The sequence below is a fragment of the Bos javanicus genome, chromosome 27, assembly GCF_032452875.1.
Source record: "Bos javanicus breed banteng chromosome 27, ARS-OSU_banteng_1.0, whole genome shotgun sequence".
NCBI lineage: Eukaryota > Metazoa > Chordata > Mammalia > Artiodactyla > Bovidae > Bos > Bos javanicus.
Genome location: NC_083894.1, coordinates 34995201 through 35022394, shown reverse-complemented (window position 1 = coordinate 35022394; position 27194 = coordinate 34995201). Strand labels below are relative to the sequence as shown.

The following is a 27194-nucleotide window of genomic DNA, read 5'->3' as shown; positions in this document are numbered from 1 at the left end:
CTCTCAATAGCCCAAGAATTGCTCCCATGCATTCTTAGGCCCAAATTGTTCTTGGTGAAGAAAAGGAATAATTTTCAAGTCTCTATAGGCAAGTTTATTTTTAGCCCTTTTTGTAGCATATTTCTAGTAAACCTCAGAGAAGGGGATGTTTAAACAGAAAAAAAGAAAGAAATGCAATGACATTTTTTTTTCCCAAAGGCACTGATAACTTCCCTGAGAAATTTAACATGAGTGAGAAATAAAGGAAACTGTTTCATTTACAGATGGACTCTCTCCAAACTTTTAAGTAAATTTAAGTCAACAGAAATAATAAATCAAGCATAGGACAAATCAAGAACACAGGGACAGATTTAGATTTTTCAAGACAAGTCTACTAGGAACGTTCAACAATCCAGATGTTCTTGGCCACCAGCATGTTTAGGAATGGCTCCTGGCCACTTGGTTTATTTAACTATGTGGGGAATAATTTTGAGGCTCAGAAACAGAAAGCAGGCATTTATGTAGATCAGAGACAAAGGGCATCACTGACCCAGAAACCTATTTTAATGAAAATGAAGTTACCCTCTGGTGTCCATTTAATCACAACATAGGAAGTCCCCTACATAGGAACCCTGCAGTTACAAACTTTCAAAGACGCTGCAACTTTCCCTCTGTTTCCTATTTGCTGATGACCCTTCAGCTCTACCATCCCCTCCTTCCTCCCTCTCCCCCAGTCAGTAACTCTTCTTATCTGTTCAATGGATGCCAGCCCCTGGATGCCAGCTGCTGTGCTGTACTACTGTACTTTTCAAGGTACTGTACTGAAAGATTGAATTTTTTAAAATTTTGTGTGTGTGTTTTTATGTATTATCTGTGTGAAAAGTATTATAAGCCTATTCAGTATGGTACCATATACTGGATGGTGTTAATTGTGTATCTAGAGAAGGCAATGGCACCCCACTCCAGTACTCTTGCCTGGAAAATCCCATGGATGGAGGAGCCTGGTAGGCTGCAGTCCATGGGGTCACACAGAGTTGGACACGACTGAAGTGACTTAGCAGAAGCAGGCAAACTTTATTGGATTTAGGACTGGATTCTCAGAATGGACTCGTTCATATGTAGGGGACTTACTGGAGATGGAATTCTAAAAACGTTGCCCCAAGATTCCCATTCTAACTCCAAGAACTGTTAATGTTGTAAGACAGCATGCCTGTGGATATGATATATGGCAAGCAAAAGGAACCCTGAAGGTGTAATTAAGGCCACTAACTAGTGACTTTAATATAGGCAGTTATCCTGGATTACCTAGAGGAGATTAATCACACAAGACCTTAAAAGCAGGGCGTTTTCTCTGGTTGGTGGCAGAAGGGGACCTCTGAGAGGTCTGAATTATGAGACGAGTCAGGAGTGCCATTGCTAAATAGCAGGGGCCTTTTGCTACTTCCCAGGAGCTGCAGTGGTAAAGAATCTACCTGTCGATACAGGAGATATAGGAGATGAGGGTTCAATCCCTGGGTCAGGAAGATCCCCTGAAGAAGGAAATGGCAATCTACTCCAGTATTCTTGCCTGGAAAATTCAGTGGACAGAAGAGCCCAGCAGGCTACAGTCCATAGGGTTGCAAAGAGTCGGACACAACTGAGTGACTGAGCAAGCACAGAAACACACGTGTGTGACAAGGGACTCCTCTGGAGGCTTCTAGAAGCTGAGAGCAGACTCTGCCAGGAAAGAAAGAGACTTCAGTTCCCAAACCACAATAAGCTGATCCTGCTGAACACTTGAATGAGTTTGGAAGTGAATCTTCCTCAGATTCTCAGGATCAGGGCTCAAGCCCAGCAGACCCTCTGACTTCAGCCTTTTGAGGTCCCAAGCAGTGAAGCAAGCTGAGCCTACCTGGCCTTGTGACCCATAGGAAGGTGCCTTGCTAAACTGTGTTAATTTGTTAGGGAATGGTGGAGACCAACACATAATCAAAGGGAAACGTGAAGCACAAAGAGATTTTCCAGAATTAGGTCTTCCTAAATCCCAGGCTATTTCACACATTGTTTTTTAATGGCCCTTTCTTCTCCCTTCTAATCCTACCAAAGCTTCTCTACATGTTTTGCTTAATATTTATTGCTGGAATCTATTCTACAATCAGATCTTTGTCTTAACCTTTGTGTGTGTGTGCTCAGTAGCTCAGTCATGTCCAACTCTTGGCAACTTCATAGAATTAACCTTTGGAGAAGGCAATGGCACCCCACTCCAGTACTCTTGCCTGGAAAATCCCATGGACGGAGAAGCCTGGTAGGGCGCAGTCCATGGGGTCACTAAGAGTCGGACACGGCTGAGCGACTTCACTTTCACTTTTCACTTTCATGCATTGGAGAAGGAAATGGCAACCCACTCCAGTGTTCTTGCCTGGCGAATCCCAGGGATGGAGGAGCCTGGTGGGCTGCTGTCTATGGGGTCGCACAGAGTCGGAAACTACTGAAGCGACTTAGCAGCAGAATTAACCTACCAGGCTACTCTGCTTATAGGATTTTCCAGGCCAGAATACTGGAGTGGGTTGCCATTTCCTCCTCCAGGGGATCTTCCCGATCCAGAGGTCAAACCTGAGTCTCTTCCTACATTGGCAGGTGACTTCTTAACCACAAGTGCCACCTGGGAAGCCTCCCTGGTGATGCTACATGCTAAAGATGGAGAGCAAGAAAAGTCTTCAGCTCTTAACCAAAAGATTGGTGGTTCGAGTCCACCCAGGGATGACTGTCCCTGTGACCTCTTTAAGGACATAGTTTAAGGGTTTGCAGTGGCTCAGATGGTAAAGAATCTGCCTGCAATATGGGACACCTGGGTTTGATCCCTGGGTTGGGATGATCCCCTGGAGAAGGAAATGGCAACCCACTCCAGTATCCTGGCCTGGAGAATTCCATGGACAGAGGAGCCTGGGTACAGTCCGTGCGGTTGCAAAGAGTGGGACACAACTGAGTGACTGAGCAGACACAAAAACACACTGTGTGACAAGGGACTCTGGAGGCTTCTAGAAGCTGAGAGCAGACTCTGCCAGGAGAGAAAGAGACCTCAGTTCCCAAACCACAATGAGCTGATTCTGCTGAACACCTGAATGAGTTTGGAAGTGAATCTTCCCCAGATTCTCAGGAAACCGAGCCGCTAACACTTTCACTTTCCCAGGATGGATAATCCCTTTGTGGGGGTTTCAGGAGTAAAGGGTACACAGGGAAAGTCTGAATTCTGAGATACACTCTCAATTCCATTCCTTTGCTCTTCCCCTGTCCTTCTCTTTTCCCCATAATCCAGGTACCTGTTACTCTCAAATTATTCTCTAGAAAACTTGCTTCCACTCTCTGTCCCTACAGTAAGGGGTCCACACCCAGGCTGGCCTTCCCCAAAACTGTCTCACAGCACACACTCACGCAATCTAGAGAAAATACTTAACACACATTTTGACTCCATGCACTAAAGCTATTGATGAATCAGTACATCTATTGATGTTGGTATTAGGTATGACTCTTGCTACACCCAGACACAGCTTAACATTCTTCCAACAGTGCCTCAGGCACCTTCTAGTTATCAAGATGGTCTCTAGGTGATGACTATTTTACATTTACCTCTTTCATCCACTGCTCCCACCTTTCACTCTTCATCCTTAAAATCTTCCTTTCTCTCAGTTGATGTGAATAGGAAGCCATCTCATTAAAATATGTCAAATTATGGCTAATATATTATAAATAAGAAATGTATCTAATTGTGAAGAATACCAATAATATGAAAAACTGTCATGGGGTAGCTATTTCAGGAATATTAGAAGGAAGCTTTTCAGCTAAGGCCTTTGCCTTCACCAGCCTGGATAATGGGGAGGCGGGGGGAGGGAAAAGGGATATAAATAGTAGAGCTTTGGGGTGGCACGCTGAGCTTTTTCTCCCTCCTCCCTCCAGGTGGTTTTCTAAGAAAGGTGAATACAAATTGAATCTAAAGGGATGGCCTCAGGACAATTACTCTAAATAGTCACCCTTCAGGGTCATTTGCCACGCAGAGCAGATGGCACCCCATTCCCCATTGCTTTTATCCAAGAGTGAATCTCTGGGTGATTCCTTTGTTATGGAGAGTTATTTGGTATCTTTCTTTCTCTGGGAAGTTTCTGCCTGTTTCTCCCCTCATAAGCCTGGGAAAGGCTACAAACGTCTCAAGCCAGAGAAGAGCTGAACTGTACTTACCCAGAGAGGAAGATCCGGATGACTGCATAAAATATGTCTGGATCTACGTAATCTAGAGGAGCAATCAAAATGTGAACTTTACTACAGGCAACGAAAGCAAAATAGGTTCCATGTGCTCGGGCTCCGAAGCCCTCCCGGGCGCCTCCCCTATCTGATCTGCAGAGAAATCTGGAAGGAGCCCCGCAGCAGGAGCGGGAGGAATGTCCCTTCTGTCGCCCCCTCGCTGGTGCTTCCAGGAGTGTTAAACAGCTGCACAACTGGCCTTTTCCATCTGGGGTTCTTCCCTGTTCTGAACAACAACCAAAAAGGGAGATCAAGCCCATCTTTAAAACATTTAGTGTCATCTTTTTAAAGAGACATGATATTTGAGAGAACGTGGGAAGCGGAAAGGAGAAAAGCAGAGAGGATCTGCTCTCTGACCCCTCGGTGTCCAGGCAGAGCGTGGAGAGCTTCCCCCCAGGCTCTGCCGCACCTGGCTGGACACGGGCTCGCCGGCCTATATTCACTAGTCTGTGCAGTTTGCTCTGAACTGAAGTCAGGGAGTGGTGCTCACTGATTTCATTAGTTCATTAACTGGTATGCAAGGAAGCACGTCCTCACATTTGTACTGAGCTCCTTCGGGTTTCTTTTTTATCCATTTTATTTTTATATGGACCATTTTTAAAGTCTGTGCGGATTGGTTGCAATATTGCTTCTGGTTTATGCTTTGGGTTTTTTTTGGCCGAGAGAGACACGTGAGATCTTAGCTCCCCAACCAGGGCACCCACACCCGTGGCACTGGGAGGTGAAGGCTTAACCACTAGACCGCCAGGGAAGTCCCTTTTGACCATCCTCTTTTGACCTTGATTCTCTCTTCTTCATGCTTGTGACCCTCTGGGATCTGACATGTTTCTTTCTGTGTTTCTGTTATCCAGATTCCTGTCTATGTTTCTTTGTTTCTGAGCAAAAAAAAAAAAAAAAAAAAAACGGAAACTTTTTTTTTTTTTGGTGAGACCCAAATAATGACATCAGTTTGGGTCATCTGTATATCAGTGACATCTGTATATCATCAATTTACCTTTTCCACGGTCATTCCTGGGTTCTGGTCCTCTATCTCTGTTTTCTCTGAAGCCCCTGGGGCCCAGGTAACTCATGTCTTGGATCAGCCTCAGGGCTCCCCAGGGCTTCTGAGGGCTGCCACAGCCTCCCTGCTCATCTGCAACAAGGTGCCATGTGCTGGACTTTTCTTTGGGCCCTATTTCTGGGTCTTCTCCATTCGGTGCTCTGTTCCCACAGATACGCTAAGTACTATGCAAAACTTTTTGCTTAAGCAATAATGACTGGAGGTAGTTTAATGTGTTACCCATCTCGTCATATTTAAGGAGGGAAAGTCAAATGAGTATTTCAACAACATGAGATAATTTGTTTTTCTATTTCTCACTATGCCCCACAGCTTGTAAAATCTTAGTTCCCAGACCAGGGATTGAACCTACATCCTCTGCAGTGAAAGCACAGAATCCTAGCCACTGGACCATTAGGCAATTCCCAAATGTGAGATAATTTTAATATAAAAATTTCCAAGATATAAATAATCCATTCATGATTAAAACAAACACAAAAATTAGCTAATTTGGAATAGGCAGGAAAATCCTCCTTAAACTGATAAAAGGAATCCAGAGAAAGCCTTCAGGACATATTATACTTAATAGTGAGATATTAAAAATATCTTTTAAAATGTGAGACAAAACCAAGTATCGGCACTTCCATTCAACACTATGTTAGGCACCACCTCGCCTGAAGAATAAGAACAAAAATTAAAAGAAAGAAATGTTATAAGGATGGTAAATGAAAAAACAAAACAATGTTATTCTCAAATAATATGATGTCTATGTAGAAAATCTAGATAGTCAACAAATCATTATTAGAATTAATGAGTAGTTATCAAAGTGCTAGATTCAAGCTTCATATTAAATATCAATTTCATCCTAAACTAGGAACAAAGAGAGATCCAAAGATACTATCAGTTCAGTTCAGTTCAGTTGCTCAGTCGTGTCCGACTCTTTGCGACCCCATGGACTGCAGCACGCCAGGCCTCCCTGTCCATCACCAACCCCTGGAGTCCACCCAAGCCCATGTCCATTGAGTCAGTGATGCCATCCAACCATCTCATCCTCTGTCGTCCCCTTCTCCTCCTGCCCTCAATCTTTCCCAACATCAGGGTCTTTTCAAATGACTCAACTCTTCGCATCAGGTGGCCAAAGTATTGGAGTTTCAGCTTCAACATCAGTCCTTCCAAAGAACACTCAGGCTGATCTCCTTTATGATGGACTGGCTGGATCTCCTTGCAGTCCAAGGGACTCTCAAGAGTCTTCTCCCACACCACAGTTCAAAAGCATCAATTCTTCAGTGCTCAGCTTTCTTTATAGTCCAACTCTCACATCCATACATGACCACTGGAAAAACCATAGCATTGACTAAATGGACCTTTGTTGACAAAGTAATGTCTCTGCTTTTTAATATGCTGCCTAGGTTGGTCATCACTTTCCTTCCAAGGATTAAGTGTCTTTTAATTTCATGGCTGCAATCCCCATCTGCAGTGATTTTGGAGCCCCCCAAAATAAAGTCAGCCACTGTTTCCCCATCTATTTTCCATGAAGTGATGGGACCAGATGCCATGATCTTAGTTTTCTGAATGTTGAGCTTTAAGCCAGCTTTTTCACTCTCCTCTTTCACTTTCATCAAGAGGCTTTTGAGTTCCTCTTCACTTTCTGCCATAAGGGTGGTATCATCTGCATATCTGAGGTTATTGATATTTCTCCCAGCAATCTTGATTCCAGCTTGTGCTTCTTCCAGCCCAGCGTTTTTCATGATGCACTCTGCATATAAATTAAATAAGCAGGGTGACAATATACAGCCTTGACATACTCCTTTTCCTATTTGGAACCAGTCTGTTGTTCCATGTCCAGTTCTAACTGTTGCCTCCTGACCTGCATATAGGTTTCTCAAGAGGCAGGTCAGGTGGTCTGGTATTCCCATCTCTTTCAGAATTTTCCACAGTTTACTGTGATCCACCCAGTCAAAGGCTTTGGCATAGTCAAGAAGGCAGAAATAGATGTTTTTCTGGAACTATCTTCCTTTTTCAATGATCCAGCAGATGTTGGCAATTTGATCTCTGGTTCCTCTGCCTTTTCTAAAACCAGCTTGAATATCTGGAAGTTCACAGTTCACATATTGCTGAAGCCTGGCTTGGAGAAGTTTGAGCATTTACTTTACTAGCGTGTGAAATGAGTGCAATTGTGTGGTAGTTTGGCATTCTTTGGCATTGCCTTTCTTTGGGATTGGAATGAAAACTGACCTTTTCCAGTCCTGTGGCCACTGCTGAGTTTTCCAAATTTGCTGGCATATTGAGTTCAGCACTTTCACAACATCATCTTTTAGGATTTGAAATAGTTCAACTGGAATGCCATCACCTCCACTAGCTTTGTTCATAGTGATACTTCCTAAGGCCCCCTTGACTTCACATTCCAGGATGTCTGGTTCTAGGTGAGTTGAGTGATCACACCATCGTGATTATCTGGGTCGTGAAAATTTTTTTGTACAGTTCTTCTGTGTATTCTTGCCACCTCTTCTTAATATCTTCTGCTTCTGTTATGTCCATACTATTTCCATCCTTTATTGAGCCCATCTTTGCATGAAATATTCCCTTGGTATCTCTCATTGTCTTGAAGAGATCTCTAGTCTTTCCCATTCTATTGTTTTCCTTTATTTCTTTGCATTGATCATTGAGGAAGGCTTTCTTATCTCTTCTTGCTATTCTTTGGAACTCTGCATTCAGATGCTTATATCTTTCCTTTTCTCCTTTGCTTTTTGCTTTTCTTCTTTTCACAGCTATTTGTACGGCCTCCTCAGACAGCCATTTTGCTTTTTTGCATTTCTTTTTCTTGAGGATGGTCTTGATCCCTGTCTCCCGTACAAGTCACGAACCTCTGTCCATAGATCATCAGGTACTCTGTCTATCAGATCTAGTCCCTTAAATCTATTTCTCACTTGCACTGTATGGTCATAAGGGATTTGATTTAGGTCACGCCTAAATGGTCTAGTGGTTTTCTCCACTTTCTTCAATTTAAGTCTGAATTTGGCAATAAGGAGTTCATGATCTGAGCCACAGTCAGCTCCTGGTCTTGTTTTTGCTGACTGTATAGAGACTCTCCATCTTTGGCTGCAAAGAATACAATCAATCTGATTTTGGAGTTGGCCATCTGGTGATGTCCATGTTCTTTACTATGCCCAGTGGGTTCTCTTGGCAAAACTCTATTAGCCTTTGTCCTGCTTCATTCTCTACTCCAAAGTCAAAATTTCCTGTTACTCCAGGTGTTTCTTGACTTCCTACTTTTGCATTCTAGTCTCCTTTAATGAAAAGGACATCTTTTTTGGGTGTTAGTTCTAAAAGGTCTTGTAGGTCTTCATAGAACCATTTAACTTCAGCATCTTCAGCATTACTGGTCAGGGCATAGACTTGGATTACTGGATTTGCCTTGAAATGAATGGTTGGCCTTGAAAATGAATAGAGATTATTCTGTCATTTTTGAGATGCATCCAAGTGCTTCATTTCAGATTCTTTTGTTGACTATCATGGCCACTCCATTTCTTCTAAGGGATTCCTGCCCACAGTAGTAGATTTAATGGACTATATTATATCAAATTCAAAGATAATATTCATTAGCAGCAAAAACATAGAGTAATTATGAATAAGGTAGAAGATATCTAAATCTCTTATATCTTGAAAGAATTCAAAGAAGTTTAAGAAATGTCTTTGTTGATGGGAAATAAAATCTGTATCAACATCTAGAAGAAGAAATGTATCTAAAGAAGAGTTCTCTGAGTAAATTTTAGGCCCTGTGACAATAGAGGAATACCCAGCAATATAAAGATATGAATGGGGAGAACATTAATGCAGGGGTCCCCAACCCCTGGGCCACAGGTGCAGGTCAGTGGCCTCTTAGGAACCGGGCTCCATAGTAGGAGGTAAGTGGCAGATGATCCAGTGAAGCTTCACCTGTATTTATGGCCACTCCTCATTGCTAGCATCTCCCCGGCCTGTGTAAAAATTGTCTTCCATGAACCAGTTCCTGATGCCAAAATTGTTGGGACTGTTGACATCATGTGTTCAGTCTCCACCTCTCCACCTGCCCTGGTCAGAAGGACCAGAGAGAATATCAAAATCATGTAATTTTTCTCCAAATTATAGAATATAGGTTTAATGAAATTTGATCAAAGTCCTTAACAGGTTTTTAAAAAATTGGGGTCTGACAAGCTGATTCTACATTTATATGAAAGGCAAAGTGTCAAAGATAAGACAAGCATCCCTGGAGAAGAAAAGCAAAGGTGTGGGGGGTGGGGGTGGGGGAAGGGAGTAGTTCTTTACCTGAAAATGAGAAATATTGTGAAGCTACAATTCTCTTATGACAGGTGGTTTTGGTATGGGGAAAGACAAAGAAACAATGAAACAGAATAGGGAGCCTGGAAAGAGATCCATTCATTTAAGAAAATCTGGTGTACAACGATGCTAATATTGCAGATTAGTGATGAGTCACAGAAGGGAAATTGAAAGTATTTCCTATGTCATACTCTATAGAGATAATCATTAAATGCGTATTAAGGGCTGAAGGGTGAGAGATAAACAATTTCAGAAGAAAACATAGAAAAATAGATTTATGACCTCTGATTATTAAATTATATCTTACATAAGACTTCCTAAAAATAGACTGCTGTAAAAGAAAGGGCAAATACTCTGGCTTATTTAAATTAAGAACTTCTGCTTTCAAAAGGCAGAATAAGACAATCCAAAACATTTGAAACATGTAACTAACAAAAATCACCGTCCAGAGTGTACCCAAAAGCTGACTAAAAGCAATGAGTAAAAGATAAAAAGACATTTCCAAAATTAAGGAAAGCCATGCATTTCACGAAACATGGACATGTGCGGTGAACACACAAAAGCACGGGCCCCTCTACCCCTCCGCCCCAGATACATAGAGAGTTAACTCATTACAAATCAGGGAAATGCAAGAGTGATGCCATTCTCATGGCTGAATAAGAGTTTTCTTCTCTCTTCCCCACAAAGAATGTTGATTTAGACAGTCACCCATGGATAAGATGGGCTTCCTAGGTGGCTCGGTGGGTAAAGGATCCCACTGCAATGCAGGAGACCCAGGTTTGATCCCTGGGTGAGAAAGATTCCCTGGAGAAGGAAATGGCAACCCACTCCAGTATTCTTGCCTGGAGAATCCCATGGACAGAGAAGCCTGGTGGGCTACAGTCCACAGGGTCAGTCAAAAAAGTCAGACACGACAGAAGCAACTGAGCACACACAGTACTGTGGACAAGACAGCCTTTGCACAAGTACAGGAGTCCTTGGAGGTTCTAGAGCACCATAGGAGCAAAAATTCTAGGATTGGATGCATCGAAGAGGATAAGAAGAATATTTCACTTTATCCACATCATCCCTTCCCAAGGGTAGCTCAGCTCAGGACCAAGAGAGATCTTCTTGGCAACACTCCTGAGTGTGAAAAGAGTGGGCCCAGATAGTGAGCAGGTGGAGTGGGACTCTGTGGCGTTGGGAGAAAGTAAACACACTCCACCATCTAGCTAAGGGGCTTCCCAGGTGGTGCTAGGGGTAAAAAATCCACCTGTCAATACAGGAGATGAGGGTTCCATCCCTGGGATGGGAAAATCCCCTGGAGGAGGAAATGGCAACCCACTCCAGCATCCTTGGCTGGAGAATCCCATGGACAGAAGAGCCTGGTGGGCTACAGTCCATGGGACTTCAGAATGTCAGGCACAACTGAGCAACTGAAGGGGCACACACACACACACACACACACACAGAATATCAGCTAAAGAAGAATATCAGCTCCAGGCCTGGCTTTGGGAGATTAAAAGAAGGCAGGCACAATGCTAAAGGAATTCTGCCACAAGAGGGAGCAACAAGACTGGAGCAGGTGTATCCATAGCCAATGCAGAAAAGCCTTAGAATCCCTACCAAGGCTGATGGACGGTATTTCTCTCTACACCAGATGGAGACCATCTATTAACACGGGACTGGTGAGGGATGAAAGCCATGTAAATAGTCTTACTTCTGGACCATATGTGCGTACGCTTGCACGAAGAAGGGTAGTTCCTGAAAGCCAGTGACATTATCCTACAGGGAGCACAGAAGATCCAAGGACACAGCTGAGTTAAGCCTCCCCCGTGTCCTTCCCTGTGTCTTCCTAGAAGAGCAGAGATATGACCTGTGGACTGCAGCTTCTGCCTGATGGCCAAGCTCAGGTGTGTTTAGTGAATGGGGGTGATGTCTTTCAAAGCTTCCCTTGTTGTTGTTCTGAAAAACACAAACCATTTTGGTTGAGTATCTTGTTCTTTTGCATTTAAGTGAATGTGAAGAGAAATACAATGTCTGTTCTTGATTAGTTCACACTCATTTCATGAAAATTTTATCATATTTTTGTTTTGCTTGGAAAACCAAAGGGAACTTGCTATTTCAATGTTTCAGAGGCAGAGGATTTAGGTTTTATACAGAGAAGGGGCCTTTAAAAAAAAACAAAATTCAGCAAATCCTTGCTTTGGGTCAGTCCCAAAACCACAGGCCCAGAATCACTGCAGCATTTTCACATGACGTTATTAATGCTCATGATGATCCCACACAGGTCGGTAAGGGGCTTCCCAGGTGGCACTAGTGGTAAAGAACTCGCTTGCCAATGCAAGAGACGGAGACCTAAGAGACGTTGGTTCAATCCCTGGGTCAGGAAGATCCCCTGGAGGAGGACATGGTAATTCACTCCAGTATTCTTGCCTGGAGAATCCCATGGACAGAGGAGCCTGGTGGGCTACAGTCCATAGGGTTGCAGAGAGTCAGACACGACTGAAACAACTTAGAAAAGAAAGCACCTGTTACCAACATCTAAAACAAAGCACTGTAGATGCATAACTGAACTATCCATCTGAACTGTATCTTTTTTTGTGTGCAGTTCCCACAGGGATCGAACTCACGTCTCCTGCATCACCAGGTGGAATCTTTATCACTGAACCACCTGCGAAGCCTGATGGTCACATGTAGTTTTAAATTTTCTACTAGAGATACTTTGAAAGGTTAAAAAAAAAAAGAAAAAATTAATACCAATACTATGTTTTAGCTAATATTATCATTTCAAATGTGTCCAACACAAAATTATTAATGAGGTTTCTAAAAATAATTATTTGAGATTCTGTGTACATTCTTATAGACTTAAAATTTATTTTATACTTAGAGTGTATTTTAATTTGGATGCTAAATTTTCAACAATTAGGTGAAAGTCAATCTTTCTAACACTAAAGCTGTGTCTAATAGAAAAGTATTTTATACTGATTCAGTTTTTTTGAATTTCAATTTCAATTAATTAAAATTAAATGCAGCTAAAAATTTAACTCCTTGGTTGCACCAGCCATGTAGCAAGTGTTCAGTGGCTACAGGTTGCCATATTGGACTGTTCTTGGAGAGAAACTGAAGAGTTTTCAGAACTAAAGTGACACAATCTGATTTGCACTCCTAAACATCAATTCAGGCTTCTGTATAGAGTGTGGATTAGACTAGGAAAAAGGCAGTTGAGAGACAAGATGTAGAAGGCTACTGCAGGGGTCCTGGCAAGAGATGATGACAGCCAGGTGCAGAGGAACTGATGGCAGAAACACAAGGGAAGGAAGAGATGCAAACAGTCCTCTTGAAAAAGACTTCCCTTTGTGGTAACAGAATGCTGTTTTACTTGGACCTATCCTTCCACTGAAAACAAACAAACAAACAGGAAAAGCTGGATAAATATGAAAGTAACCAAAAGAAAATTGAACAGCCAAAAAGACAGCAAGGAGCCATTAGGCAAAAATGCAAAGAAAGCAGAAACTCAGGGATGCAGAAAACCGAACTGGAGAGACACTTTTCCCTGAAAGCATTTGTCAATTCAGATTCATCCGGGCTCTGGTTTAGTGGCTATGGTAGGAGCCCTGGTTCCAGCCTTGGTGAGGAATTTTACTCCACACTCTCCTCATCTTATCCAGGGAGCCCCAGATGCTATACCCTCAACTTCTGTATGAGTCAGGCCTTCAATTCACCCCTGCTTGCCATAGGAGAAGGCATCAGAGCTAACTTTGGCACCAAGAAAAACAGGACTTAAAAAAAAGAAAAGAAAAATCTGTTCCTGAGAAGTTGGGATCATTGTTTTTGTACACTTTTAGCCCAGGTTCAACTGTCAGATCAACATATGGGTCTTTACTTGCTCAAGTTGATCTAAGATAATAATCCAGAATTTTAGTGCTCCCAAGAGCCAGAAAGAATCATATACAAATATTTATCTATTCTAGTCCCAAAAGCCTACCTACAAATGATATTGCAAGAACAGTAAACATTACAAAGTGGAAAAACAAAACAAAACAGGTCAAACATAGAAAAAAAGAGACACAACAACCACTGTGAGAAAAGAGAAACAGAAGTGCCAAATATTAAAACTCTCACACTTATCTCACCTACCGATTATAAAGAACCACATGCACATTTCAGCTTGAAAACATTTATAGGAAACAGAAAGTTAAATAAAACAGAGTTGAAAAGAATAACAGCTTCTGAAAGTGAAAAACCAAGCAATCTACTCAGGGTGTGTCTTTAATAGTAGGTAAGAAGCAGTTTGAAGAGTAAAGGATTTAATTAGATTGGAAGAAGTAATCCAAAATGCAGCCCAAAGAAAGAGATGGAAAACAGCAGCAAGATTTTAGGAAAATGAAAGGCAAAGAGGAATGGCCTAACATCCGGAATTAAAGTTCCGGTAGGAAGTACATGTAGAGAGTAGACTTGTGGACACAGAGAGGGAGTGAGGGAGTGGGATAATTGAGAAAGTAGCATCAACAGAGATACACTGTTAGGTGTAAGATGGCCGACAGGAAGTTATTGCGTAGCACAGGAAGTCCAGTCTGGTGCTCTGTTACGACCTGAAGAGATGCGATGGGTGGTGGGGGAGGTTACTGAGGGAGGGAGGGGATGTATGCATTAATATAATTGTAGTTGATTTGCATTATTGTAGGGCAGAAACACGGAGAAGGCAATGGCGCCCCACTCCAGTACTCTTGCCTGGAAAATCCCATGGACAGAAGAGCCTGGTGGGCTGCAGTCCATGGGGTCGCTAAGAGTCAGACACGACTGAGTGACTTCATTTTCACTTTTCACTTTCATGCTGCTTTGGAAAAGGAAATGGCAACCCACTCCAGTGTTCTTGCCTGGAGAATCCCAAGGATGGGGAGCCTGGTGGGCTGCCGTCTATGGGTCGCACAGGGTCGGACACGACTGAAGCGACTTAGCAGCAGCAGCAGGGCAGAAACAACACAACATTGTAAAAATTCTTTAGATATATTTAAAGAAAGGAAAAGAGTTCCAGTAGGAGGCAGAAAGGGAGTGAGGTAGGCAGTTTGTGAGGGTTTCATGGCTGAGGATTTTCTAGGGTAATGAATCATAACAAGTAAAGAAGCATAATATTGTCAAGGGGTAATAAACTGAACAACACAGAAAACAGGCAGACAAAAGAAGACAAGTAGGGAGAAGGCTTCCCTGGTGGCTCAGTAGAAAAGAATCTGCCTGCCAAGCAGAAGACAGGGGTTCAATCCCTGGGTCAGGAATATCCCGTGAGGAGGAAATGGCAACCCACTCCAGTACTCTTGCCTGGAGAATTCCATGGACAGAGGAGCCTGGCAGGCTGCAGTCTACAGGGTCACAGAAAGAGTTGGACATGACTGAGTGACTAAATGACAGGACAGGGAAGAAGACAGGAGACAGACTTCTCAGAAGCAACAATGGAAACTAGTACTGATCTACTCAACACCTAAGAATATGGTCGCTAGCAAAAATGAAAGATATAAATAAACATAAAAATAATAAAATATAAATAAATAAAAGGAAAAAAAAAGGCATTTTCTAGATGAGTTTCCCAGCAACAGAGACTCTCACTAGAGGAAATCCTACAGGCAAAAAAATGTATGTATACATAGGAGTGAAGAGCAAGGGTTATAAATAACAGTTCAGTAATTAAGGCTCTGCACTTCCAGTGCAGAGGCCTCGGGTTCAGTCCCTGGTTGGGAAACTGAGATTCCACATACAGTGCAACCAAAAAAAAAAATGTTTTTAATTAAAAAAAAAAATATATATATATATATATATAAGCAAGTCTAAGTGAGCCTTCACCATATAAAACAGTAATGATCACTGTAGATTTTTAGGTATCTTCGATGTATGATGTGCATGTTTCTGCTTACAGCCCTAAGAAATCTTCTGTGAAGATTTGTAAAACTGTTCAATATCCTGTGTATATATGTGTATGCTTGCCTTCAGATGTGCTGCACTCACAGGATGAAATTAGATTTAAGGGAAGAGATGATGGCTCAGATAATTTGGGTTTATTCAGATTACTGTGTGTCACTAGTCCATGAGCAAAAACAACTTTAGAAATGTGAACTTGGTCCCTTGGTCATATAATTGTATGCTATTTGAAGAGAAGGTTGACAGTGTTCATTCTCTTCCAACTGGATTTAGACAAAGTAAGTTCACAAGTTGACGACCTAGAGGACTAGGATAGGTGGGGAGAGGGAGGCTCAAGAGAGACAGGATATATATACATTGCTGTTTTGGGGGCTTCCCAGGTGGCGCTGCTGCTAAGTCACTTCAGTCGTGTCTGACTCTGTGCGACCCCATGGATAGCAGCCCACCAGGCTCTCCCATCCCTGGGATTCTCCAGGCAAGAGTACTGGAGTGGGTTGCCATTTCCTTCTCCAGTGCATCAAAGTGAAAAGTGAAAGTGAAGTCGCTCAGTCATGTCCTGCATTGCAGGTGGATTCTCTATGGCTAAGCCACCGGGGAAGCCCATATCTATATATAAATAATTATGAATGATTGGTGGTGTTGTACAGCAGAAACCAACATAACACACTCTAAGGCAATTATCCTCTAATTTAAAAAATAAGTAAAATTTTAAAGTATAAAAATTAAAAAAATAAGTTCAGAAGTTAAGAAGGAAAATATCTTAGACAAAACTAAGTGAAGTAATCAGAAGTAATCAATAATGTGAAGGGCATTCACACTTACCAAACTGTCAGAAGCAAACATTTTGACCCCTCATCACTAATAAAAGAACAATCCCTACAGCTACTAAGGTGTCGACCAAAAAAAATATATATATATATATACAACTAGAGAGTTGTGAGTTAAGTTTTATTTGGGGCAAAATGAGGACTGCAGACAGGGAGGCAGTACCTCAGATACCTGAGAGACTGCTCCAAAGTGGCAGTGGGGGAAAGTCAATATATAAGGTTTCAGTGAAGGGGGAGTTCAATGTCATGAAGCACCCATTTTACAAAAGGTTTTTTGTTAGTCATGAGGATCTGATGTCACCATGAAGGGATTTAGTGCTTCTCTAGATGTGAGAGAGAATATGTTATGACCAACCTAGATAGCATATTGAAAAGCAGAGACATTGCTTTGTCAACAAAGGTCCGTCTAGTCAAGGCTATGGTTTTTCCAGTGGTCATGTATGGATGTGAGAGTTGGACTGTGAAGAAAGCTGAGCGCCGAAGAATTGATGCTTTTGAACTGTGGTGTTGGAGAAGACTCTTGAGAGTCCCTTGGACTGCAAGGAGATCCAACCAGTCCATTCTGAAGGAGATCAGCCCTGGGATTTCTTTGGAAGGAATGATGCTAAGGCTGAAACTCCAGTACTTTGGCCACCTCATGCGAAGAGTTGACTCATTGGAAAAGACTCTGATGCTGGGAGGGATTGGGGGCAGGAGGAGAAGGGGATGACAGAGGATGAGATGGCTGGATGGCATCACCGACTTGATGGACGTGAGTCTGAGTGAACTCCGGGAGTTGCTGATGGACAGGGAGGCCCGGTGTGCTGCGATTCATGGGGTCACAAAGAGTCGGACACGACTGAGCGACTGAACTGAACTGAACTGAACTAGATATGAGGAGATACAACGATTTAGATCATAAAATCTGTTCCTAAAAACATCCAACTATCTAAAGACCTGTCTCACCAGATTCCCTGGAGCACAGAGTGCCTCACTCCACCCTGAACTCCCTTTGGGGTTGTTGAAGGTCGATAGCTGTAGCAGCATGGGGTTCAATCTCCATAGAGGCAGATGGCAAATGCCTTTTTTGTTCACTCTTTGGCAATGCTCTTGGTAAGTGCCAGTTTGTAGTTGACAAAGGGTAAGCCAGAAATGGTGTTGCGTCAGAAGAAAATACAAGGCAACAGTTTTCACGGCTTTTCAGAGAGAATAATTATCCCTCAGCTTTTCTGAGAAAATAAACTCAGAGAACAAGGGCCCTTAATAATCACACAGGCTTGAAATCCAGACTTACTCATATTTTGGATGCCTGGAAATCCTAGCACAGCTTAGCCTTCCAACGGAGCCCAAAGCTCTGACCTGGTTGATTTGCTTGTTTACCACCAAAACAGGAGAGCTGAACCTGGGTCCTGCAGGTGTGCAGTGTGAAGGTCCCCATGTGTGACGTGGTGATGGACTTCTGTTTTGGGGGGAGTCAGGCTATGGGAATAGAATTGTCTGGGTTTGATTTCCAGTCAGCAGTGAGAACTGGGTAAAACTGTCAAGTGGAAATCCTGTGTGAGCTGGACTGAGATTATGTGACAAAGTTCACTGCAGGGTGGTTCTCTTATGTCAACTGCAGCCCTAGAGCAAAGAGGCTCTGCCTTGGCCCTGCCTCCTCCTCTGCCTTGGGCACTCCTTCAGGCATGACTCCAGATCAGAAAATTCCTGGAAAGGAGGACTTTGTGGGGAAAAGGAAGAAACAATTCGTGCTAAAGCTGAGCTCAGAAAGAAGGAATCTTGGAAAGCTCCATTTAGGGGAGGAAAGCAGTGAAGCTGAGCTCTATTTATCAAGCAGACGAAATTCAACTACCAAAGAAATTCAACCAATGACTAAAACATTCATGTGATTCCTTACACCTTGAACTTTCTATTATCTATCATTTTTATAATGTCACTTTTCTGGTTACCATGGTTAAGTAACAAACCACTCAGATTCAGTAGCATAGAATAACCATTGTATTGTGAGCACGGCCCTGCAGGGCAGGAATCAGGGCCAGACTCAGCAGAGATGGCTATCTGCTTCACAGTGCTTGGATCCTCAGCTGAGGAGATGGAACTGAAGGTGCCTGGGCAGTGGGAACTTAAGACTCTCCCAGGGGCTTATTCACCCCTGTGCCAAGTGCCCAATGGGGCCCCTACACTTGGCCTCTCTGTGTGGTCTGACATCCTTTTTGATGCCCTGGTGACCCCAGTTGACTTTTCTCATTGTGACTCAGAGCACAGCATGGCAGCTGCATCAGATTTTCTCAACCTGCCTGGGAAGTCATGCTGTGCCACTTCTGCTGAGTTCTACTGGTCACAGGCATGTCACAAGCCCACATACGTCACACAGGCTTCACCCTTTGATGAGAGAATTCAGGCCACATGGTTAAGGAGCATAGAGGGTGGAAGATGCTGTTGGGGTTGCTTTTGAAAGTTGCAGGCAGAGACGGTCATGTCTCTTACTGCAGTGACTAGTAGTCACTTTTTATAGTAGACACCTGTATAGGATGTCTGTGTGGGCAAATTTGCCTTGGGGTGACACAAGAGAAATCATCCCATCACCTTCCCAGGCCATCAGACCTCCTGCACGGTATAAGGAAGAAAGCTAAAGGTTGGCCCAGGCTGTAGAAGTGACTTGGAGAATGAGAACTAGGGAAATGTGTGAGAGCCAGACAGGGCTAAGGCCACCTTGCCGGGACATACCTGTGACAGGGTGGAGGGCCTCCCATGACCTTCTGAACCACTCACTTCTGCTCATTCATATGATCTGGACACCTGCAACGTCTCTCTAGTGGTCCTGACATCCTGAGTAACACACTCTGGGCACCTTGGCCAAACTAAAATCCATCTCACTAAGCTGGGAGAGCTGGTTTGGCAAGAGACCTACTCGTGATTGGGAGGGCTTTAAAATTAAAATGGCAAAACCAATACAATATTGTAAAGTTAAAAAAAATGAAAATAAAAAAATAAAATTTCTTTTTCCAACTTAAAAAAAATTAAATTAAAATTCAGGGAAATGGGGAGATGTGACTCTGACATGTAAAAAGAGGCCTTTGAATGAAAGAGTATGTAATCAGATGAATTTTGCAGAGTCTGCAATGACAATCTATCCTTTTAATGAAAGGATAAAACTGAGCTCCATCCAGTTTCCAGCTCCCTCCCTCCTGCTCCATTTCCTATAAACACTCTCTTTTACTAGAATCTATTTTGTTTTGCAGAAGTAACAGACGTTCAGCTCCTTTTCCTTTATTAAAAAGATCAGGCCCTTTTCCATTTCAGTTTTGGAGTTTTTCCTGAGAGAGGAAGTTGAGTAGCTGCCCAGAAATTGCCAAGTGATGTGATCACCAGAATAATACTTAGGCAGTTGGCGAAGGGTGTGACCTTTAAGTGGCCACTCCTAGGACAACCTATCCCTTCGCTGGCCACAGAAAAGAACTGAAGAAGCCAAGATCAGTCATGTTCTCTGGGACCAGGGTCATTGCTGGATAAAGCGGGTATAAGCCATATGTGTGCCCCTCCCCTCTTCCCAAGCTTCACGTGAGACCTCAACACACAGAAACGCAATGGCCGAAAATAGGAAATCACCCTAACTGCAAGTAAATGGAAAGGAGGGCAAAAGCATGAAAATATCCCTGCCAACCGAGAGCTCATTTTCCAATAGTCTGAACAGCAGTTACCTTAAAACCAGGCTAACACAGCAGCACCATCCCCTGGATTCTGCCCAGCCTTCAGGCCCTTTTCCCCACCAGGAGAGCCCTCAGGCATCAGAAGCATGTACCGTGCATTTGTCCCAAGGCTCCGGTGATGTCCTGGATGGAGACCCTCAGTCGCTGCAGGGCTTGAAGCAAGGAGTCTGGGCTGGACTGCAAGATGGCATTCACGGCCTGAACCAGGGCCTGGAGACAAGATTCAGTCCCTCAGTGCATTCACTTACGATCCACTGAGGTGGGGAGTCCAGGAAGGGCAGCCCTCTGCCTGCTCCCCTGGGGAGCGCTCCTCACTGGATTGGCCGTGAGATCCTCCTGACAGGACAGTCTCTCTGGTCACCAGCTGGATGGACCTGGTTAGGTCTTTCTGGATCTTTCCACTGGCTGCTCCTTCTTGTCCCTCTCAAGGGCCTCCCTCCCTCATTTCCCTCCTTCCTTCTTCTGGAGTTATCACACATGAGCATCCTTCCTACTTCTATGCCTTGAATTGGGACACCTTCACTCCTCAACTCTGTCTTACAGAAAATCAGAATCTGTGGAGCCCTCAGCTCCAGAGCCCCCTTCATTAGCAGCCTCCGCTTTGTCTGAACCCCTTACCAGTATTTTATTTTGTTTCCATAATAAACACACAGAATAAACACATGGATGAGGAGTAAAGTGACCACACAGTTTTACAGTGAAGGAGGGAGCAGTAATAATGGTAGCCCAATCTGGTCACCCCACTCTTGACACAGAAGGCACCCAAAATATGCTTATCAGGGAAGGTGGTGAAAACAGAAATCTAACTCCAACATCTCTAGGCAAGACGTGGATGCTCTGTGGACATCTGACCTTCTTGGGACCTGCCTGAGCCTTAAAGGGATTCAAGTTTAAAACCCCAAAGGGCTAGGTGACCTCAAGGATGATACATTTTTAGTTTAGCTAGTTTTTTTTAAATTTTTTTAACTTTTCATTTTATATTGACGGTATAGCTAATTAACAATGTTGTGATAGTTTCAGGTGGACAGCGAAGGGATTCAACCATACATACACGTGTGTCTAGTTCCCCGTGCTATACAGTAGGTCTTGGTTGGTTCTCAAGGATGGTTCATTTGAACTCAGAGCCTTTGTATGGCGTCTCCTTCTGCCAGAGATCAGCCTCTGTCTCTCCATCTCTGTCTCTCTGTCTACATTACTCAGGGATTAACTTTCAGATCTGTTATTTCCCGTGGGGAGTTTTGCCCAACCTGTTGAGTCTGAATTAGATTTTAGATGTCTTTACATGAAACTCAGCATTCTTTTTCTCATTACACCCTATATCAGCTCACCTTCCCCCACTGGATCCTGAGCCTCAGTTGGAGGCCAGAGCAATGTCTTTCTTATTCCCCCAGATCTCCCATTGCCTAGAACAATGTTTGTTTGTTGATGGGCAAGTGGTCAATTCTAAGCTTTATGGTAGTTGAGGAAAGGGAGCTAGAACGTATATCTCTTTGCTTAACTAACCAAAACAGGAGTCTATATTGATTCAGTCACTGCAGGGAAAGGGTCTGGGTGGGAAGGAAAGCTCAGACAGATTTCTCATTTAGGAAAAAAAAAAGTGCTTTGGGTGGAAAGATACCTTAATCCCAGGCACAGCTGCTTTCTCCACCAGAACAGTCACCAGTATAAAACCACGCAGGCTTTCTCCCCCAGGGAATGAGATGATGGTGTCCAAGTTCCTTGGGAGGGACAGATGACCACGTGGTTAGAGAGGTTTGGGCACAGTGAGTATGCAGGGCCCAGCAGTGGCCTTGAGTCAGGTAACTGCTAGTCCAAGGTGGAACCAGCAGCTAACCTTCTCAGCTCTGCAAGATGACTGAGGACAAACAGCTCTTCAGCAACATTCAGGAAGGAAAGGGAAACATCTGCTGCAGTCCAAGTTCACCTGAGCTGAGCTCCCAAAGTCTGGCACAGCCTTGATGGTCCCAGACCATCACTTCCACCTCAGGAAACCACTAAAGCACAAGTGGATGAGTAGGGCTGATTTTTCACACACCCTTCCTGTTAGGAATACAGAGTCATAGAGCTCCAGGAAGCATAAAATGATAGTTGCTCTGTCATGTCCGAATCTTTGGGACTCCATGAACTGTGGCCTACCAGGCTCCACTGTCCATGGGATTTCCCAGGCAAGAATACTGGATTGGGTTGCCGTGCCCTTCTCCAGGGGATCTTCCCAATCCAGGGACTGAACTGAACCTGTGTCTGCCACACTGCAGGCAGGTTCTTTACCATCTGAGCCACCTGGAAGGCCCAGGCCATGGCTAACTCCACACCCCTTTTCTACAGACAGAAAAATATGGCCCAAAGAAGCAAACTCACTTGCCCAAGTTCATCCAGTTGCTTAGTCACTGGACCTGTTATGAAACTGAGAGCTGTTTCATAACTCAGGCTGGGACTCTCTCTAATCAGTCTCCCCCCCGCCCCATCCCCCACCAAATTCTGTATTATAGTAGTGAAAGCTGAAGACTAATAGATGATCATTTTTTTAAATTTTATTTTATTTTTAAACTTTACATAATTGTATTAGTTAGATTATCATTCTTAAATGACCTATTATCACATGGATTCAAATACCCCAGAGCTGGATCCAGTCTATGAAGCATGCAAACTTCATTCCATAAATCACGTCTGCCTCTAACATTTTAAAAACAAGAAGAAATGAAAAACACAAAAGAAAACTAAGTCAGGGACCCCCATAGTTTCAGCAGAGTCACATTTCTGTGCAAAATGGGGTCTTCACCCTTCATCTCTCCATCTTCCGAGCTAAAGCTTTTATGCTGAACCCCTTATTGAGCTGAGGTTTGTTGATTAGAGAGGCAATGTCAACTTAGAGGTTAACTGTGCTCTCTAGTGAAAGAGGAGTTTAAAAATGTCTCAACCAGACTTGTCCTGCAAGCTCCAGTCTCTGTAATATTTCAAAGGGATTCTGTAGCTGTAGCAGCCACAACCTGCCCTTTGTCCTTTCATAGAAGTTATGGTGAGACCAGAGATCTTTTTCAGATTTCGCGTGCATGTGTGCTAAGTTGGTTCAGTTGTGTCCGACTCTGTGCAACCCCATGGACTGTAGCCTGCCAGTCTCCTCTGTCTGTGGGATTCTCCAGGCAAGAGTAATGGAGTGGGTTGCCATGCGCTCCTACAGGGTATCTTCCTGGCCCAGGGATCAAACCCATGTCTCTTACTTCTGCATTGCTGCATTGCAGGCGGGTTCTTTACCACTAGATCATTAGACTTGAAAAAAATCACAAAGAATTAGAGAACTGGTGAAGCTTTGGTGTTTAAGGGGTGGTGAGTAGTAGTTTGTTTGTTTTCTCTTCTTGCGTTGCCTTTTACTTTTTTTTAAATGTACAAACTGGAAAATGTAGCAAAGAAAATTAATTCCTTAATTTACACATAGCAGAGACAACTATTGTTAACATTTGGGCTGTTGATTTGAGGCATATGTTCTAGTCTTTTTTGTGTGTGTGCATTTCTATAATTTATATATTATACATGCAATATGGGATGCTTTCTTTTTTGTGTGTTTATTTTATTGTAAGTTTTTACAGTTAGGAAAATCCTAAAGTGAGTCTGGGGTCTCAAAGAGTCAGATACAACTGAGTGACTGAACTGAACTAAAGTGAGTGAAGGGTTTCTGATAGCTTACCTGATTTCCAGGGGTCTAGTCCAAGTTCAGTGATTGAGAAAAGAAAAAGAAAAGAAAGGAACAAATCAGTTTGCAAACTTGATATGCCTTCCAGGGTCATGTGTACACAAGTCTTGTGCATTTGTGAGCAAATGAACCGCAGACACACACACACACACACACACACACACACACACACACAGTTTGGATGTCAAGGGCTGTGACTAGACTATGGACCCGAGGGCAGGAGAATGCACCATCCCAAATACACCACTTTGGTGGATTATTTTCAATTAAAGGTACTTGAGAAACAGCAGATGCCAAAAGGACACGCTGACCTCTTTGTGCCCCTGAAAGGAGGAAGTAAATCTTCCAGGTGAAGGGCGTCCTCCCTGTACCAGGAGGTAGAGAGATAGTCTTATCACCAGAGACAAGGAGTCAGGGCAGTGGGGCTTGTAGAAACAAGCCTTGCTACCTCTCCCCTAATTAGCTACCCCAAGCCTAAACCCCAGTGTCTTGTCAAGTTTTTACAAATGTACTGCTTCCTTGTCTAGAAGGTATAAAAGCTGCCCGCTTCAGTCACATCTTCAGCTTCATATTTTTATGGAGTTCCAACATGTGCAAATTAAATTTGTTTTTCCTCTGTTCATCTGTGCGTACATGAGTGCTAAGTCGCTTCAGGCGTGTCTCTCTGTTTGTAACCCTATGGACCATAGCCAACCAGGCTCCTCTGCCCATGGGATTCTCCAGGCTAGAATACTGGAGTGGGTTGCCATGCCCTCCTCCAGGGGATCTTCCCGACCCAGGGGACTGAATTCGCATCTCTTACATCTTCTGCTTGGGCAGGCAGGTTCTTTACCGCCAGCACCATCTGGGAAGCCCCCTCTGTTCATCTGTCTTGTGTCAGTTTGATGATTAGACTAGCCAAGGAGCCTAGATGTGAAGAAGGGCAAAGTTTTCTTCCCTACAGGTCTTGGTGTAACAGAGTGAGCCAAATCTCAATATACATATCAGACTCAAAACACTGAGACTGTGGCCATGCAGAAAATTTATCTTGTTCCTTTTATATCTTTGTAACAACCTGTCCCAGTGTGTTCAGAGTGGGTTGAGAGGAAACTCCTGTGAACTATGAATTTTGAACTTGTGTTTAAGTTCACCCCTTCTTTGGCACCACAAGTGTGTTAGTCACTCAGTCGTGTCTGACTCCTTGTGACCACATGGATTGTAGCATGCCAGGCTCCTCTGTTTATGGAATTTCCTAGGCTAGAATACTGGAGTGGGTGGCCATTTCCTTCTCCAGGGGATCTTCTGGACCCAGGGATCGAACCTGGGTCTCCACATTGCAGGCAGATTCTTTAATATCTGAGCCATGAGGGAATGCCCCAGGTAATAAATATGAGCATCCCTCATCCAAAAGAGCTGAGAAAGTTTGGACTTCTCCTGTAGCAAGAGAAATCACAAACCTCTCCCTTATCCGGTTTTCATTTGTTCAGATCCCAAGCACCCTCTCCTGTCTTACCCTCCTGGGTTCCTAGTAGCCCAGTTGGCCAGCACCAAGTCCGAGTGAACAAGGATAGGAGGGAGCCCCAGGTTCCTGGAGACCTCAACAAAGGGCAAGGCAAGGTTTCTTGGCAGAATCTTGCGGACATAAATGCAGACAGTTAGCACATTATAGAAAGAATGCAATGGAGGACACAATCTGTCTCTTTTCTTTTTATTGGCATATAATTGTTTTACAATGCTGTGTTAGTTTCTGTATAATTAGCTCCTGTGTAGTTAGTACAGGAAAGTGAATCAGCTACATGTGTACATACATCCCCTCTTTTTTGGATTTTTTTTTCGGTCACCACAGAGCACTGAGTAGAGTTCCCTGTGCTATATACTAGGTTCTCATTTGTTATCTATTTTATACATGGTATCAATAGTGTATGAGCTTCCCAGGTGGTACTAGCAGTAAAGAGCCTACCTGCCAATGCAGGAGGCATAAGAGATGTGGGTTCCATCCCTGGGTCAGGAAGATCCCCTGGAGGAGGGCATGGCAACTCGCTCCAGTATCCTTGCCCAGAGCATCCCCTGGACAGAGGAGCCTGACAAAGCCCCAGTTCATGGGGTCTCAAAGAGTTGGACATGACTGAGCAACTATGTCAATCTGTTTTTAATTCCTAAAAATTGTGTGGTAAAGAAACAACCTGAGAATAAAAATGGAATTATATGAGTGATCCATATAATTAATCCATGTAATTAATGTATATAATTAATTAACATATATCCATATAATTAATACAAGTATAACACACAATTCACTCTCATATTTATTCTTTAACAACCTAGTGGATGTATTATTTATGAGTATGGTCTGAAATATATGTGAAAAGTACAAAATTGGAACATGCATGTACATATATAGTATAAAATAATCTCTGAAAATTGTACAATGCAGAGCATGAACAAATGTTGAGGTGTAAGTGGGGATTGAGTTCATGAGCAGTGGGAAAATATCCCTCTTTCTCTCTGTATATATATGTATTTATATATATCCAGATACATAATATAGATAAATGCATACAAGTGTTTTGTGTACAGTCTTAGTTTTAGGAACAAATATGTGTATATACTTGTATATATATGTGTGTGTGTGTGTCCTTTCCTCAGAGAGATGGATGGGAAGACTAGAACATTTCATCATACCCAATAGCAACTTCAAGTAAGTCACCTTAGGACAGTCCCCATTCAATCCCTGAGTAATCTGAGGGCCACTCTAAAGAACTCTATTTGTCCAAATATCCAGAAAAATTACCAGGACCCATGGGGATGGGAGTGGGGGGCTCTAACCATCAACAAAGCTAAATAGATCCAAAAGAATTCTTATGCCTCCTCTTTCCCACTTCCAACTTCCTTCCCCCTTAAAGTAAAAATATCTATTCATAGAAAGTGGAGAGGACCCAAAGAGCCTCTTGATGAGGATGAAAGAGAGCTGGCTTAAAACTCAGCATTCGTAAAACTAGGATCATGACATCCAGTCCCATCACTTCATGGCAAATAGATGGGGAAAAAGTGGAAGCAGTGACAGATTTTATTTTCTTGGGCTCCAAAATCACTGCAGTGGCTGCAGCCACAAAATTAAAAAGACATTTGCTCCTTGGAAGGAAAGCTATGACAAGGGTAGACAGCATATTAAAAATCTGAGACAAAGGTCCGTATAGTCAAAGTTATGATTTTTCAGTAGTCATATATGGGTGTGAAAGTTGGACCATAAAGAAAGCTGAGCACTGAAGATGCTTTCAAACTGTGGTGCTGGAGAATACTCTTGAGACTCCCTTGGACTGCAAGGAGATCCAACCAGTCCATCCTAAAGGAAATCAGTCCTGAATATTCATTGGAAGGACTGATGCTAAAGCTGAAGCAGTCCTTTGGCCACCTGATGTGAAGAACTGACTCACTGGAAAAGACCCTGATGCTGGGAAAGATGGAGGGCAGGAGAAGGGAGGGACAGACAGTGCAGAAATGAGGTGTCTCTA

General features: G+C 43.2%; 1 protein-coding gene across 3 annotated transcripts in view; it reads right to left on the bottom strand.

Annotated features, from left to right (window-relative positions):
* IDO2 (indoleamine 2,3-dioxygenase 2) overlaps positions 1 to 27194 on the bottom strand; it is a 61219-nt gene that overhangs the window by 6768 nt on the left and 27257 nt on the right. For all 3 annotated transcript variants that reach the window (XM_061404555.1, XM_061404554.1, XM_061404556.1), the window contains 5 exons: positions 25196 to 25314; positions 23698 to 23712; positions 21634 to 21733; positions 20108 to 20225; positions 4192 to 4243 (listed from right to left, as the gene is read on the bottom strand). In XM_061404555.1, the coding sequence (XP_061260539.1) occupies positions 4192 to 4243; positions 20108 to 20225; positions 21634 to 21733; positions 23698 to 23712; positions 25196 to 25314 (404 nt within the window). The remainder of the gene's footprint in view (positions 1 to 4191; positions 4244 to 20107; positions 20226 to 21633; positions 21734 to 23697; positions 23713 to 25195; positions 25315 to 27194) is intronic.